Here is an 18,535-nt window from a genome sequence, read left to right on the forward strand (position 1 = left end):
ACTCCGAGCTGAGAAATATTAAACTCAGGGCTGTAAAAAATTTCGACTCTGAACTCGCAGAAAAACAGGTTTTGATGACGAAAACATTTTCGTATGTAAAGCATTCAGAATGATTAGTGAACTCTGTAGTACATTAGGACTTCTATTATCACTTTCGAAAGTATGAAACTTCGACACCCAAGAGTTCAAAGTTCAGGCTTCTCCTCTACTCACGACTACGGGCAGTTTGAAGATAGAATAAAAAGGCTGAAGTAAACTGCGGAGGGATGAAAATGAACAATAAATACATTCAGAAAAGGTTCTGAAGTTCCTGTTTAACAATGTAGTTCGAGCCGTTTACTTTTAAATCTGATACTCAAGGAAGTAAAACTATATATATAAGCATTATGGTGCTAATATAAATATATAGTGTGCATACTATGTTGGTAACTGGAGAACTTATACGATGATTTCTTTGCTGAAACTTTTAAGCAAATAATCTATGACAATAATGAATTCTTCAAATTGGAATTCCTTAAACGAAAGATCTCGAAATATCAAATCCACCGCTATTTACGTTAAGGGGGTGGCATTGATTCAATTTGTCAGAGAATGCCGATAAAATAAATCGGTGATAGGTTGTTTTCAAAAATTGTTTAGGATCGATTTGAATTAAACAATGATGATCCAAATCATTCATCTGAATTACATCCATAATGAACGTTAGCAAAAACAAAAACTTGAAAGCCAGAATATCTCGTAAAGGTTGAAGAAACAATTAATATTCTTATCCCAGGAAGCAAATTTTATTTTCGTATGGAAATTTGCAAGAAAAAGTTTACTTTCTTTTTAACACATTTTGGCAATTAAATTAAGGCATGTACATTTAAGTTATTCAGACATTATTCCGGAGGAGGGTATTCAAATTTAATTTGCAAAAGACGTAGATTAAACTATTTGTTGTTGTTTAGTTTTACGACGAAGTTTACATTCCTGACTGACTTGCACAAATTAAGGGATTTTTCTTCGTTCTATATTATCTGAAACAAATTGTGCCGGTTCGTGAAAGACGTGTTTATTACGACATCAGATCGTTTGACTGATTCAAGCCGCGTAGTCTAGAAAGCATCTTAAAAAGCAGACTCTTGAACACCAGACTGCAAAAACGCACGATTGCCACCACGTGTCTTCGACCAGACTGTAATGATCGCATTGTTATTGCAATGATTACAAATCATTCTTTGATGAGAGCACGGCGTCTCAAATGTGGGGGAATGAGCTGATTTTATTTCGCGTACCACGTATTGTCTGTTCTGTTTGTTGCTCGCTATCGTATCTATGTTGGGTATGTATGAATCCAGGCTGGTTGCAGTAATGTGGGTTGGGTAGGACTGCTGTTTGAGTTTTAGAAACGAATTCAGCCTACGTAATTACACAATAAACATTCATTTTATCTGTTGAGATGATTATTATTATCTATGGGATAGCATAGTTAGGGACGATAGTTAGGGTTTATATAGCAAGTCATATTTTATAAAACGGGTTTCGAACATAATTTTGTTGTTGTTGTAGAGTTAATTTTTTGTTATAGTTATAATTTTTGTTCTCGTTTTCGTCGGAATATCAAAAATTTGGACATGTATGGGTAAGTTATGAAGGAATTGTTGACGTAACATTTTCTTGCATTGGTGTTACCAATTTCTATTTTTTCAGATTTTTGTTTTGTCTGGTGTTTGCTCTGATCTCCTACCAAGAAGGTAAGTCACCATTTAATCGTTTACTCGATGTTTTGTAACGTTGATGTCGCTGCTATTGTGTACCGACTGTTAAGGAAAGATGGGTCACGTGTATGTATATGTGTAGTGGCCAGTGATTGGTTATTGGGAACTAAAAACAGTAGTGGTCATGGCACCAAATACATTGCCCGCATAATATTTAATATATATATATGGAATAAATAAGACAAGTGGTTTCGCTTGTAACCGGTTGACTGGGCGTGAGATCGTGGTTTATATGCATGATTAATTCGTTTTCCCGAGATCAATTTGACAATTCCTATTTTATTTCTCTGAAAATTAGGTACAATACGAAAAATTACAAAAACAAATATTGCTTTATTTTTACCACGGTAACCGAAACCTAAATCGATTCATGTAAAAAAATAACAGGGAATAATTCCTATATTCGGCAAAATCGGCATGGGCTTGTAATCTGACGAGAGGTTCGAGGTTCGTCATGTAATTAAACGATATTATTGACTATCCCCTTCAACGTGATAAATATGAAAATTCTATCCAAACTGGCTTGCAGTAGCATTCTGCTCCTTACTTGCTAAAGTTACGGATACTTTCTTTTCTAAAGCATTTGGGGTGAACTGTCCGCGCCAGGAAGACAAGGTGGAAGGCGGCAGAACGTGTCAACCGTCATGCAAGTACAACCGTGAATGCACCGGAAAAGGCCAAACTTGTAACTGCGACGATCACTGCGGGATGTCATGCTTCAATAAAAGTACGATCTTGTTTTTATTATGACGAATACAAAACAAGTGTTTCAATACACATCTAGTGTATTCATCGGAAAAGTTTTCGATCGACATTGTTTATACGACTTCATTTCCTAGAATTTGAATTATAAGCTGATCCTAAATTGGACCAAATACTTCAGATTCCTGCCTATTTGAAACATTGACGGTCTCTTGAAGTGCAGCGTTATTTTTAATAATCTAGATATAGTTGTCTAAGATTGACCCACACTGTTGCTTACCCTTAGTCCAGTGATTGATTTAGTGTTTCAATATTTTGTTCAAAATCTTAGAAGCAGAATGTGAAAAACTTCCTGATCTACAAAATGGAAAACTAGATTGGTCGTCCCATTCCCGATCGTATGCGGCTATTGTAAGGTTTCAATGCAATGCTAGATATCGATTGTCAAACAGTGAAAATCGGAAGTGCCGATCAGATCTAAAATGGTCTGGTTCAATGCCACTATGTGAACGTGAGTATAAATAAACATTGAATATTCTAGGTTAATAATCTTATACACTGATACTTCCTTTTTCAGCGATTGTTTGTACGAGTCCAAGTGACTTACAAAACGGGTACTTCGAACCTAACGAAACCGAGTGGTCATTTTCGTCAGAAGTGACCTATTATTGTAACAAGGGTTTCAAGTTCGAAATCAAAAAACATAACGCCAAAACCGTCACACTCACTTGCGACAAGGATGGTAAATGGACAGAGGAAACCCCGGAATGTGTTTCCATTCAAGACATGGGTAGCAGAAGAGGTAAGGGTCCCTGGTTTGTTGTGCACGTAGCGTACCTATCGACAGATTATTCGTTTTTACTTATCAACTGATATTCGTATAGGTATAGGTATTTGTCTGTTAGATAAATGCGATATCTCACGAAAGCGACGTTGAATCTGCTCCAAATTACATGTGCATTCATCATATCGCGGACCAGAAGCCTATTGATTTTGGATAAATTATGTTGTATAATTAGCGAGTTATTAAATAATTAGTGATGGGACAGGCGGTGTCGCTATTGAGTCAAAGCTAAGGAGACACGCCACTAGATCGATAAGTCGGCGGTCTCTGATCGCTATCTCGTTAGTATGGTTGTTTGCGTTGTGAAAAATTGCTTTTCTCACAAATGATCGACCAAAATAATGCGGTATAATTTTTAGACATTTGTCTGGAATTCTGCTAAGTTTGCGTTCGCGATTATTGTCATTTGACAGTCCTTCACATGCCTGAGCGTTGTTCCTGATCTTAGGTATGAAACTATAATTCACCACCCATTCCGTTAACAGTAAAAATAATAATCGTCTAATCATCAGGTGCCGATTATTGTCATCCTCCTCCGGTTCTTGAAAATGGAGGGATTGAACCGGATGTGATCTCCGGTAATGTTGCTCAAGTTGCTACCTCATTCTCATGGGTACCTGGTGATGTTATCACGTATTATTGCAAAGAAGGATTCCTGCTAACAGGGAGTGAAAAGAGAAAATGCGATAATGATGGTTCATGGACTGGTATGCAGCCAGAATGCGTAGGTATGTATTAATCGGTAGGTAACATACTTAACTACATGTCCCATATTCCTTCTGCACTTAGGGACTATCTGCAATCTGAAATCAATATAACATTCAATATTCAGTTGCCAGATGCCAATCAAATATTATAAAATTAACAATCAAATTAGATAAGATCAAATTAGATTAGAAGTCAATATAACATTCAATATTCAGTTGCCAGATGCCAATCAAATATCATAAAATTAACAATCAAATTAGATAATTCCAAGCTGTAGGTGACAAAAATGTGATCTTGTTCGCTTAGCTGATTAACCGCATGCTTTCATCATTCGGTGATTGAAAGGTATTGCAAATCCACAGTATCCTTTGATTTTTAGTTCATGTTTCATATACCCTTTGTACATGTTACATGATATTTTCCATTTTCATCGGAAACTTGGTAATATTCGTACAATATTTTAGCGATTCGTATTGAAGTATACTCTCATGTTTTGGACGAAGGGCACTGCTCCACACCGCCAAGTATAAAACATGGTTGGTTTGAAGAATACTCAGATTCATACTCGGAAAATGATGATGATGGTAGCGACGATATAGACGGTCGTTCATCAGAAACTCCAGATGACACTATTTGGCAAGCAAACATTACTATTGTTTACAAGTGCATGGAAAATTATGTTCTAGTACAAGGTAGCAAAAAAAGAACCTGTCACGATGATGGTTCCTGGACTGGAAGTCAGCCTATGTGCGTTTTGAAAGCCGCCGAGTCGAGAGTCGGCGACGACGGATACTGCGATTCCCCTCCTGATATTCAGAATGGTTGGGTATCGCCTGACAGTAACTGGGGCGATGACTCTTACACTGAGCCTGAGGGGGGTAATGAAGTACTCCCACCTGTTGCCCAAGTTGAAATTCGTTGGCAGACGAATGATGTGTTAGTTTATCGTTGCCTGAAGAACTACGAATTAGTATCTGGAAGCAAACGTCGTATTTGTAACTCAGATGGAACGTGGACTGGAAACCAACCAAGATGCGTTCGTATGTACATTTCATTTTACACGCTAGTTGTCCTAATAAAATGACAAACAAATGGACTTGATTGGTATCACTGCCTCGCAACTGACGTTATAAATTGGTGTCTTCCAGAAATATTTGATTCCATTCAACACTGTCTACTTGAAATTTCGTCTTAATGCTGAATGTCTCGATTCCAATAGCAAACATATTATATATATAAAGAATTATATAGGTTGTGTTTTTGTGAGAAGATTCACGTTGCGCAAACTGTAATTCATCCTGAGCTTATCAAACCATAAGTTTAGTTTTTTCAAATGCGCAATGCAAAGTGAATCTTGTCAGAGGAATATCACCCATTTTATAGATTGCGCTAGTTTGGTCGTAATCGGCAAGCACAAAACGCCTTAAAATTGTTCCTATTGCATCCTAGACCAACCTCGAACGCCACGAACTAATTTATTTTTAGGCAAAGTTGAATCCACGAGTAGAACTTGTTCAACTCCTACTTTTCCACGATATGGTACAATCGTTCCTCAACAGTACATGTGGTTTGTTGGTAATTCTTATACTGTGTCGTGCAATACTGGTTATGAAGCTCCATTGATAAACATTGCAACCTGTCTTTCTAACGGAATGTGGTCACCACAACATCTAGAATGCCAGCCTATTCAGCAAAGTGAGTATTTGAAGTTTATATATTTATATATATAATTTTCAAAATTGGTTGAAAAATGTTTTTTGGCTCGCTCATTGATAGTCCCGTAGTGTGTGTACCAGGTTAGGGTGAGGCCATAATTTTATTCCGATTTTCCTTATCTTAGTTCTAATACGAGTTCGGGGACTGTCTGTGTTAGCCAACTGAATATACCCCCTGCCCATGGACTTCCGTTCCTTTACACAACTTGATGTAAAGTAGGCGAAAAAAAATAGTTACCTCCATATTGGTACACATACTTCTGCAGCGCCGATTCATTTGCTAATCTGTTACGACATTGTTACAACTTATATATGCGATATCCATGGAATGTACCTGTCTTCTTTTGGGACAATTAACATATATTGTGGACGCAAACGCCCAGCAGTTAGCGCGAGGTATGCAAACAACAACGAACATTTATAAAGTCTTCAAGTTTAAACTCAATTTAAGCTGTTTACTCTTGGGTGTGTAATATATCGTAGCTATAGGTAAGAAGCCGAACTGATAGGATTCCAATATTTCTGATAGTATGGGTATATATTACCTATCTTTACGAAAATATTGACTATCCAGGAGTCAATGGCGACTTGTACAGATCCCAATATAAATCAAAGCCTTCATTCGTTGTTGCACTGAATTTTTTCTTGCAGAAACATTTTGCGTGCCCCTACCCACTATACAAAACGGTTGGATGGATTCACCAAACCCAGGAGCTTATCGTTATCTAGTTGGCCAATCAATTACTTATCGTTGCCGATCAGGATATAAACTTGTCGAAGGAAGTACAACTAGGACTTGTTCCTCTCAGGGCTCATGGACTGGATCTCAACCCTCTTGCAAAGGTGAAATTTGTTATTGTATAAAACTATAAATGAATGCAAAACAGTCATTTAATGGCATAGTGAAGTTTGGAGAATGGTAAACATGAGATGGTTTTTTCACATCAAGCAATTTTTGGTGCACATTTTGGTGTCTGATATATGTTCGCACTTCGTAAATTTTTAAAAACATTTTGAACCATTCTATTGGTCTATTGGCCTATGTTAGTAGATACTAAATGCAATCAACAGTAGGTATACCTATACTTTGGGATATCACAACACGCCACAAGTATTCTGGAGACTTAATTTGTATATTACTTGACATTGTGCGGCAAAATATGTTTTGCTATTACCGCCCTGGGCCAAGTGGCGCTTGTTATATCATCAAGTTTCAACTATTTATAATATATAATAAAATATAATATCAATATTTAAACATTGCTTTAGAACCAAGAATTGTAACGTGTAATCATCCGAGTGCAATTGGCGGTGTAGTATCTCCACAAAAGTCCGTGTGGTATCAAGGAGACACATTTTCAATAACTTGCTTTCAAGGATACAACCCTCCTTCGATTGTTGCATCAACTTGTCTCTCTAGTGGATCTTGGTCGCCGTCTTCAACTCTTGAATGTAAAAGAAGTGAGTTATAGGCACTATTCAGAGTCTCACAGTTTTCAAGTTGTGGGTCGTTTATGTGGGTTAGTGGGGCGTGGCTATGTTGACATTCTGTTCTTGTGCTGTCGAGTTAAACCCCCATCACCTATAGAAAATGTATCAGATTTGGTAAGCTATGGCAAACAAGAAATCATATTACTCTATGTACACCTGGAGCCCTATTCAGTCAGAGCGATCGTCAAAATGTTTTCTAAAAATATCCATTTTTAGTCCATGATACTATATAAAAACTTTGTTACTGCGAGTAGATCTCCAAAATCTAACTCAGGAAAGCCACGGAGCTAAACTTTGCTAAGTACGTAACCGAGAAAAGATCGAAAGCTAGATCTAGGAACTCATTTTCTCATTCTTTCTCAATGACATGATTGTTATAAACTACTGCCTGGTTCAGTTTTGGGTTAAATTCGTTAGAATTTTATCGTCAAACCCCTCACTTTACTTTAGAAACTACTACAACCTATTGCGATGCCCCTCCAGCAGTAGAAAACGGAAGAATTCTTTTGGAGAGAAACCGACTAGGAGGACAAGAAAGCGGTTCTCAATCACAAGCAGCGTTGATGAGCGCAGCGAGTAGTTTACAAGTCAGGATCAGGTTTCTTATCAACGACGCCATTGTTTATAAATGCAAGGATGGTTATGTTCTTACTGATGGAAGCAAAAGGCGCGTTTGTTCGTCAAATGGATGGACTGGCACTAGTCCTACATGTAAAAGTAAGTGAAAATATCGCGGGTGCTACATTTGAAAATATTGCCTTTATACTAATTTTCGTCATTATGCCATTTATGTTTGGTGGGTACGGTAGGCCGTATTTTAATACGAAGCAACGCATAAAAAAATGTCGAGCAGACAAAGGAATGCTACTAGAAATTTTGGACGTGCTCGACGATATCAATTTATGCGCCACGAAATAGCTAATTTACATACGTAACTTAAAAAAAGCAAAAAGGGCGTAAGAATTTGTGTGCCCGTCACGGCTTTTTTACCATAGAGTGACACGCGGCCGCAATCTGATCTTACAATCAAACATTGTGTTGTACTTGGAAAGTAGCAACCGTCACTTATTAAATGTTTAGACCAGCGGTTAATTTTTTCACCTATGTTTAACTTGTTTGGCTTCTTGATCATTTTATTTCATCTTCGTTCTCCATCGGTAAGTATGTTGATATGTATTTGTGTCTGTGTTTGTTTGTCTGTTAGATACACGCGGTATATCTCGATGCTCCAAATTTTTCATGTGCGTTCATCATATCTCGGACCAGAAGCTTATTGATTTTGGATGATTTATCGTATATTTAACGAGTGTCGCTATTGAATCAGAGCGAAGGATACACGTCGCTAGATCGATAAGTCGGCGGTCTATGATCGCTATCTTGTTTTATTTCTTCTTCACTATAAACTTTGAAAACTTTTGTGCAAAGGACCTTAGCTAATGTTATGGCAGTCCGCACTTTGATTTTACACGGTTCGAATAGTCTATAACGTGGGCAATAAAATATTTATTGAATAATATTAGTAAAACTATACAACATATATATAACGAGGTGATATTTTCGTAGTTTCTCCCCTAAACTATAAATTTCTCCCTGGATAGGATTTATTTCACGATTGGGAAACATTCGTTTAGGCTTTCATTTACATTTATTGCTATTGGCAAATTCTCATATAAAATACATTTGAATTAGATTGTTAAAATGTTCTTTATTGCATTTTCTTACAGCTTCTACTCCTCAGCAGCAGTATTGTGATCCTCCCCCGCCCATTGACAACGGTTGGGTAGAAAATGAGAGAAACACTGACCAAGGAGCAGGACAGGATATATTTCTGATGTCTGCAAGCAGTTCCGTCAGAGTTCGCTATCTTCCTAACGATGTTATTGTATACAAATGCCGTCGAGGGTATGAATTAGATGGTGGAAGTGCGCGTAGGACTTGCTACTATGGGATATGGACTGGAACCCCACCAAGCTGTAAATGTAAGTCGTCTCAAATAAAAAATCTGTACCTTATTACGACTTGATGGAATTCACTCTTAAAGGTTATGGACCGACCGGAACTCATGCAGCAGGTAATATTTCTGAGGCCGCCTATATTTCAACATAGTGTTTCTATTATATTAAGTACCAGTGATTTCCATAAACCTGTTTTATTTGTTCGATCTGTAGATCATCAGCTTGTGATATACACAAATCGTACTTTGGTTTTTGTACAGTTCGAATGGTTAGCTTGTGGTATACACAAATTGTACTCTGATTTTTGTACAGTTCGAATGGTTAGCTTGTGATATACACAAATCGTACTTTGGTTTTTGTACAGTTCGAATGGTTAGCTTGTGGTATACACAAATTGTACTCTGGTTTTTGTACAGTTCGAATGGTTAGCTTGTGATATACACAAATCGTACTTTGGTTTTTGTACAGTTCGAATGGTTAGCTTGTGGTATACACAAATTGTACTCTGGTTTTTGTACAGTTCGAATGGTTAGCATGTGATATACACAAATCGTACTTTGGTTTTTGTACAGTTCGAATGGTTAGCTTGTGGTATACACAAATTGTACTCTGGTTTTTGTACAGTTCGAATGGTTAGCTTGTGATATACACAAATCGTACTTTGGTTTTTGTACAGTTCAAATGGTTAGCTTGTGGTATACACAAATTGTACTCTGGTTTTTGTACAGTTCGAATGGTTAGCTTGTGATATACACAAATCGTACTTTGGTTTTTGTACAGTTCGAATGGTTAGCTTGTGGTATACACAAATTGTACTCTGGTTTTTGTACAGTTCGAATAGTCCATAATACGTGTGCATTCAAAGCGTATTACTATAATACTGAATAAGTAAATAAAATAATTAATAGACACATTCAACTGTAAAGTAAAAACGATCAATCGGAGTCCTGTCCGGCCGACCAAAGACACCATTCGTGCAATGTTGAATACTGGGAATAGGAAATACAACCAATAAAATTTTTATTCAAACAGCAGTTGTAAATCAACTTAAGGCGACTCAAAGTAAATTCATATAGCATACGCGTGATTTGCTTCAGCGAATGTTTTGTATGGCGGCAGATTTGCTATCCATATTTATATACTTTACCAGTAACTTGTAACTTGCTGGTACAGCGGGATTAAAAGCTATTTTGTCCTAATTTTTCATATCCAGCAATTATCGAGAAACATTTTCATTTATTTTCAAGCTTCAACAACCTCTGGGGGTAAGTGTGGAATATGGCGACGCTTTGACAACGGATTATATTATACTGCGACCACTCAGAAGAAACCGTTTGATGAATCTCATCATTATTGCAAGAGTATGGGTGGCGACTTGATCGATAGTTCCTTGACCTTACCTTCCGTGATCAGGTAGTAAAATAAATAACACTAAAATATGGAACGAAAAGTTATAAAGATGAAAAGTTCGATATCCAATCCTCATATACATAATACCTAATATATATGGCCACCGCAATATCAGTTAGTTAATATCTTTGTTCGTGCGACTCTTTTCCCTATTCTCGTGTGGCTCTAACAATCTTAGTGCTAAAATTAGAAATGGGTTAGCCAAAAAGTTGCCCAAAAAAGACTATTTTTAAAACAATAATAAAAGCGTTGACATTTTAGTGGTGTGTTGCGGTCCGGAATAACTATGAACGGAGCTAGTTATTGGATCGGGTTAAAGGTCATCGGACAAAATCAGTGGATGTGGAGAGATAACATGAGAATGACCCATGCGGAAGTTATCGGACGATTCCATTATGCCGACGTGTGAGTTATTATTCAATGACAAGATTATTGAGGAATTTTGATTTTTAAACTAGAGAAACTAAGAAAATTGATCATAATTAATATTAATAATCATTGTTTCATATAATTTTTCATTTTAGTATATGCAAACAAGTATTCTATATTGGGTTACCCCTCAATAAAATAATTATATAATACATTGATTATTAATATTAATTATAATATATTTTTTAAGTTAGGTTCAAAAATAAAGTAGAATTTTTCAACTTCCTACTAAATGCAATTTGTTTCATTTTTGGTATAGCTAAAAGTATTTAGGTCTCAATTCTGTTCTATTAAAAATATGGGCAAAACCACTGCATGTCATTCGGCCTCTTAATGAATGTTTTATTCCACAGGCTAAATAGAGGCCGAGGTAAAAGCTGTGGGTTATTTCCTGCCGATCCGTCGAAAAAGTGGAGAGTTGGGCATTGCCAAAATGACTGGCATTTTGCGATTTGCCAAAAAGGTAAAAGTCAAACTCTCTCATTTTAATACGTAATGAAAAAGTAAGAGTTACTGTTTCGACCTGAACTCTCGCCTGTGATAATTTTTCTGCACTTTGCATATTGCTGCAGACGTCTCACCCCAAAACAAAAAAAGAACGGGCTTGCTGATATATCACCAAGCCCGTTTTTTTATGTATTTGGGATAAGACATCCGCAGCAATATGAAAAGTGCACCCAGCTGACAATTAAGTTTTATATTTGACGTTTCGAAAGATATGTATTCGATTTATGCACCTCGTGTTAATGTTGTTTATGTAATGACATTTTCTGAAATAAAAGAAGAGTTCGATAGAAAAATAACATTTTCCCAAAATTTTAAATCCTACCACTACCTATATACGTCTATTCATAAAACAAACTCTGCACCCTATGTTCATTTGTATGTTTTGTTTGTTTTTATGGTAGAAACTTTTACTGGGTACGATTTAAATATCTCTCATAGATTTTAAATGGGATAGTGGTACTCATTGTTTTGTATATATATATATATATATTTTTAGCCGGCTGTGATACCCCGTGGAGTTCAGATGCAATGCTCAGAAGCAGCAGTAAGTATTTTTTTTTTCATTTCAGCATTAATTTTGCTTCCAAGCACTTGAAAATTTGTTGCTAACACTGATTATTGAAACAATTCCTTCTGGCTTGTTATAAAAGTTTGCATTCATGGTAAATATTAATTTTCTTAACCTGAATGTAATTTATACGATAATTTTCAGATGACGATAGCATTAATCCAAAATCCTCGGTTGAAAAAAATGGGACAAGTGCTGACACGGAGCTAGTCCCCGAAGGTACTATTGGCAATGATTATAATATTGAACGTTTCATACCACAACTAAACGAATAGGTAAATCACAACCCGACCAGCCAAGCCGTTCAGAGTTCAGGTTTTTGCCAATCACTCTTAAAATCCTAATCCGACAGTTTGTGTTTAGAAAGGCGCTCACGCGGGTAAAAATACATTTTTGTTTTTTTGCACTTGTCGCTTTTTGCTCTTGTTGCCGTTACACCCGGTGCATTTTTTACTACAAGGCAAAGCAATAGCCACGTTCTCTTCTCTTGCCTTTTCCGCACGGCCTATCGAACGTCTACCATACATTTTGAAAACCAATAAGATGAACGAATTAATGAATACACAAAGTAATGAAATTCTAAACTGACACACACACACACTGCATTTATAATGATTTTAATGGGACAGAATCAGAAAAGAATCAAGGAATTAACTGACCTCGTTTTCAATATATTTTTGAACGATTTATAACATGCATTCAAATATAGTCTATTTGCAAAATTAATGCTTTTTGGATACGACATAGTGCGTAATTTTATAAACAATGATGGTATCAGCGAACCTAAAAATTAAAAGATTTTGTCGGTTAATGCCGTACTTATCCTTAATTGACTTATATTTTTTTTATAAGTAAATGTTTTTTTAGGATTGAAAGAATATTTATAAAATCTTCTTAGTAGCACAAAGTTATTTCGAATGGTGACCGTACATTTGAACCTATGTACATTTGAACCCATGTGTATATCCACGGGTTCAATCTATATGCGGGTGCTAAAACCCATGGGTTAGGGTTAGTATGGGTTTAACTATCCGTGAGACAAAAAAAATTCCATAGGTGCAATAGCATACAGGTGCAATTGTCATGGGTTCAAATGTACGTGGGTTCAAATGTAATGGAACCATTTCGAATGGAAAATTTGAGATCCTCCCATTCTGGTATTGAAATAAATAATATAATTATCTTCGCGCGTATCTAACAAACATTTTAATCTGTGTTTTCAGATGACCAATGCCAACCAAATCCATGCTTGAATAATTGTGAATGTCGACAGTCAGTGTTGGGATATTCCTGCAACAATATCGGAGATAGTTTGTATTTAGGAGACAATTGTGAATACGGTGAGAGATACAGCCAGAAAATTCGGTTTATAAAATTGTCTTTTTATGGTTCTATCAATTGTGTTTTTTGCATGATGCATGAGACTGTTGCTGTAGACTAATTCTCGATATATTTTTTTGTATTCTGTTTTAAAACAACTTTCATATGCATGTACTTTTTATTTATCATTTGCACGAATGCCGTGCAACGTCTTTGTGTCTGGGAACTCCAATTACCGGTACTGATATTTTGAGCCAGTTTTACTATTTCATAGCATTAATCTGTGTAATCAAGTTTTTTGGAAATGGTAATAGAGAAGACACGCATGAAACCTGGAACTGTAAACACTGGTAAGGTTACCGGGTAAATACAAAACTTTATTTTTATAACTATAGTCCGACCGCCTCGCATGACTTATACATACACGTAGCCGACAAGGTTAAAAGTTTTGTATTAGTTTGTTTTTCAGATCTTCCCACGGGTGCCAACAAGCGAATATTAAACATTATCGAGGAGTGGAAACTGGAATAAGATGGAATTTCACTAAATGAAAGTTCAGTGGAAGGCGGGAAAGCACATATGTAGCTGTGTATCACCTGTTTTTTGCACTTGCGCGGGGCGGTCAAGTCACTACCACGTTTTCTTTTTTATTTGCAACCAGATTTTTCCAGATAAAATTGCCCCAAAATACAAAGTATTTCTCACCGGCGAAACTTTGTGACATCAAAATTTACAAAGTTTTGTCGAGCCGGCTTTTTTTCAGAAACTCCCGATATTTTCTGTGGACATGATTCGATTGTTGTAACGCTTGGCGGTGATATTGTGTTTGGTATGGATGGAGGCATCGGAAATAGTGTGTTCTACGTTACACCAAATGAAAGCCTAGCTGAAAACTTTACTACAATAGATATGGGGTAAGTGGAAGATGTGAGCGATCGCGCTTGTAGCAAAGCGTTTTGGCAGCCATCCACAAGTACTATAATTGTAAAAAAAACGAATTTTCCTGTTTGGGGCATTCTTGAATAGTTTATTACGTCATAAATAAGGCACTGGATACAGGTATTAAATCAATATGTCCTTTGTTCGACGAAAGCATATTCATTGCGGAGTCTGGTGGGGTGACCTCTGACCAATTAGCGCTCTGACGTGTTACAAAAATTTGATATACATTTGCCTATTAAGCTTGTCAAAAATGAATAGTCATGAAAATTCATTTTTAAAGTTGTCAACTAAAACCTTGTCTGTTTCCATTTTAAAGTTGCAGATTTGAAACCTTCGATGGTGAAACGTTTGCCGTGTCGATACCTTTCCCGTTCGATTCATGCGGCACAAAAGTGGAATCCGTGAACGGAACACTGGCGTTCAAGAACACGGTGAGTTTTGTAAAAGTGAATTTTGTAAAGGATTTATATGCAAGACCGATGTTAAAAATAAAAAACTCATTTGCTTTCCCAGATATGGTTTAATCGCAATGTAACAGCAGAATCTGGGATATCTGTAAAGTCATCTGTGGCAGGAATATCGTGCTCCTATCAGGATATATACAAAATGACAACAACTATTGACACAATGTGAGTGCAAATACTGATTTTGGCGTTGCTCTGAATATTTAATATTCATGGACCTCTAAGTATGTGCACCAAGATGGCGCACAACCTGAACATAATAGTTGTACCAGATTAGGGTTCAGGTTGTGCGCCATCATTATTATTTGTAAATCTTCTTATTTTTGAATTTGAAATGTAATAATGCAATTTTGAGTGATATACGGTCTTTAGTAACTGTAAAAATACCTTTAAACAAAACTGATTAAATTTTACGACAATTATAGGTGAATGATAACAGTGGTGTATCATTTATGATTTACCTTGGCAAATTTTAGTGACGGTTTGCCTCTTAAAAGAAGACTATTTTTCCAAATTTTAAACTCTATCATATTCAAACCCGTCCTGACCCGGCATTCCAAATTCTACTGCAAACGTGCTTCTTCTGAAAATCTGAAATTAGTCTTTGCGGTAAAGAACAAATTATGCCAACCCACAATAACTTCATGAAAAAAAAGGTTTTTGTTGCTTCCTTACGCTTGTTATATTTCAGATGCTGTCGAACACCACCCCTCGTTACTGCCAGTGGAGTCTTTGAATTCCAGTCCAGCTTATGGACCGACCCACCCGGCATAAATGGGACAACGGAACTAACTAACGGCAAAACCCGGACCCGAGTTGTTTCAGCAGGCGGAGTCGTAACTTATGGAGTTGGAGAGATGTTGTATCTAACTATTGAAATGCGAACCTCAAACGCCAGGAGTGCAAATTCTATATTTCCATCTATAAATATGTGCTGGATTTCGTCAAATAAAGAGTCTGAATTACCGTTGAGAAACGTAGATCTGTTACTGTATCCACGGTAAGTTGAATAATGTGTTCGGCCATGTTAATTTATAAATTCATAATGTGTGATTATTATTTCATCCTCGGTTATCGGTACAATCTATTATGAGTGTTTTGATCGTACTTGCCATCTGGATCTGATCGTACTTGCCGGGAGACCGGGAGACTAGATTTGAAGTTCTGGGAGGCATGATCCTTGCTTAGTTCCCCAAATTCTCATACATTTATTCCAAACGCGACAACCTAATCTTCTTACCAAACTTAAAAAAGCGCTCGAGGCCCGAGATTTGCTTCTCCTATAATGTGTGTAGAATTACGATTTTCGACGTTTCACTGAACATGAAGTGTATATTTAACGCTTTACTCTGGACTAATCGCTTTGAAATTCTCAGTGATTGAAGATTGCATTTACTTTTTTATGTATCAAAAACTTCTGTAAACTCGTGGGATTCGTTTTTTGTGTGCGATTACGTCATTAAAATTAAATAATGCGCACCGTGGCGGTTTTGCGTCGTAATCCGGTGAAAAAATACCGTCGTATCGGTAGTTGACTCTGGCGGATTGCATACCTGTATAATCTCGTTTTTGCTTTCGTGTCCATATGGTTGAGCATCGTTCTGTTGTTTATAAACAGGAGCAATTTTGATATTGTTAAAACATTTGGACCATTGAATACCCATTCTGCTGTTCATTTTGGATTTCAAGTACTCCAAGCAAAGAGAAATGCTGAAATTTTTCTTCATTGTCAGATACAAATTCAGCACGTAAGTGAATTTAAATAACTTATTTCTCAATAAATTACAAATCTGTTAATCCAGCTTTTGTATGAAGTTTTAATGTTTTGCAGATTCGAAAATCTAATTACTTGAAATTATAAGTGTTTATGACGTTACAATAAATGTTAATTTCAGAAACGATCAAAGCGATCTTGGTATGATGAGAGTGGAATATCGTTGGTAACTAAGGGGCCTATTGTATTTGCTGATGGATTGGAAATTCCCAACTTAGAAGCGGATACGTCCATGGGTAAGTTGTTACGTTGAAACACTCGATCAAAATACCGAAAGGATGAAGAGATTTCGCAATCGGGAAATTGTATTTCTAAAAACCTATACATCATAAGTAATATACTCTATTAATTAGAGCTGTTCGAAAATAGTATTATTCGAGCGTCATGCATCCATTGCACCCAGTGCAAATAGGCAGTCAGGATTTTTATTTTTAGTGATTCGACTAGTTTTCATCAGTTTTTCAAAATATAGAGTAGTCGTTTTACTTACTAACTGGCATATACTACAGTATTGCATTTTACCATGCGTCTCAATTTGGCAAATTTTCAGAATCTGCAGATGGCTCTTCCAGTCAATTTCTTCTGCTCGGTATTTCCATTTTCGGAATCTTTCTTCTGACAATGTTGATGACTTGCTGCTTAGTTCATCTTCGCCACATCCATAAACGCCAAGGCAGAGTAGGCTGCTCAGATTCTCGAAATCTGGAAGATGACAGCTTCGGTCATGATTCTTCTCGACTGTCTTCCGTAAGCACGGTGTCTTCGATCGTCTCTTGAAGTCGTATGGGGATCAGAAGTGATACTTATTCTGAAATTTTCAAATATTATGTTACCGCCGTTAGCCATTTTTCAGTTAAATAAAATACTACAACCAAATGTCTTTTCATGGTTATGCCACTATCTCGAATGCTAATCCGTGGTTTCGATTCGGGTTGAACAAGGTTTCTCTCGCTATAGCTGTGCTGAAATTTGTAACAATCTGTCACTGGAGAATTTTTGAATATGATAGATCCCGAAGGAGAGGAAAGTCGATAAGACGGATTGATCCTGTGGCGATTATTTGTTTTCGGGAGCATGGACTTGATGTTGGAGGAACCCGTAACCGACCAGCGGTTTGGTGAACCACCCTACGGCGGCGAGGTGTCCAATCCTCTTGCACATAACTATCCCCACATGGAATGGAACCTGCGAACCCACTTGTTGGTTTTCTGGTATATATATATATATATATATATAGTTTGAGAGCAATCTTAACGTGACCGACCATTGTGTCATGCGTGTAGGATAATTTTGGCCGCGCGGTTCAGTTATTGTACAGTATATATATTTGATTTTTACCAAGGGGTTGCTCGGACTAGTCGAATCAGCAAACCGATCGGATAGTTAGTAATTAATATTGAATGATATCTACCCAGAATTAATCTTAAATGGTATATACCTAACAATCTGTGGATTTTGTCTGCAATGCGAAAGGTAAAAAGTTATCTCATTTCGGATTTAGGTATCTCATTTCGGATTTAGATAACTTTTTAAAGCAGTCGCATCAAGCACGAACTAGTTCGACTGCTGCTGTACTAGATTGTGACAAAACAGATTTAGAATCCATAAACGGCCAGGAATGGTCAACGTCCCGTACATTTACGAGCGTGGTAGAAATCCGGGGAATCTACCGTGGCCCTGCTTTTTGTAACCAAACCATAACAGTTAGTACAACAACGCCGAATAATTTTGATGCTTTAGTCAAATACAATTTTGATACAAAGCTGTTATTTTTAATTCTGTTTTGTGGTCAAGTATAGCATCGTCAATTATTTTGTTCTTGAACTGTTGGAGGTAGAAAAGCCTTTGAGCCTTTTTCTCAATCACATGGCAAGTCACGACCTCTCGTCCGGTTACCAATCCATGTCAATTATAAGAATTGCTGGTCAGATATTTGTTGCAGATGT

General features: G+C 36.8%; 1 protein-coding gene across 3 annotated transcripts; it reads left to right on the plus strand.

The window, feature by feature from the left end:
* The first annotated feature begins 1,555 nt into the window (after window positions 1-1,555).
* Window positions 1,556-17,465, plus strand: LOC120337582 (uncharacterized). Of its 3 annotated transcripts, none has more exons than XM_039405415.2 (25): window positions 1,556-1,624; window positions 1,693-1,736; window positions 2,341-2,487; window positions 2,794-2,973; window positions 3,040-3,264; window positions 3,819-4,034; window positions 4,479-5,054; window positions 5,500-5,709; window positions 6,381-6,572; window positions 6,999-7,190; window positions 7,671-7,937; window positions 8,945-9,199; window positions 10,423-10,588; window positions 10,847-10,990; window positions 11,368-11,477; window positions 12,018-12,065; window positions 12,234-12,308; window positions 13,313-13,429; window positions 14,173-14,323; window positions 14,668-14,782; window positions 14,865-14,980; window positions 15,507-15,815; window positions 16,434-16,563; window positions 16,711-16,825; window positions 17,140-17,465. In XM_039405415.2, the coding sequence occupies exons 1-25, from the start codon at window positions 1,617-1,619 to the stop codon at window positions 17,364-17,366; spliced, it is 4,335 nt and encodes a 1,444-aa protein (XP_039261349.2). In that variant the 5' UTR covers window positions 1,556-1,616; the 3' UTR covers window positions 17,367-17,465. The 3 variants fall into 3 exon arrangements, with proteins under 3 accessions (XP_039261349.2, XP_039261350.2, XP_039261351.2); XM_039405416.2 differs by having other exon boundaries at window positions 4,518-5,054; XM_039405417.2 differs by lacking the exon at window positions 12,234-12,308.
* Window positions 17,466-18,535: the final 1,070 nt, after the last annotated feature.

Source organism: Styela clava, chromosome 10, assembly GCF_964204865.1.
Source record: "Styela clava chromosome 10, kaStyClav1.hap1.2, whole genome shotgun sequence".
NCBI classification, from domain to species: Eukaryota; Metazoa; Chordata; class Ascidiacea; order Stolidobranchia; family Styelidae; genus Styela; species Styela clava.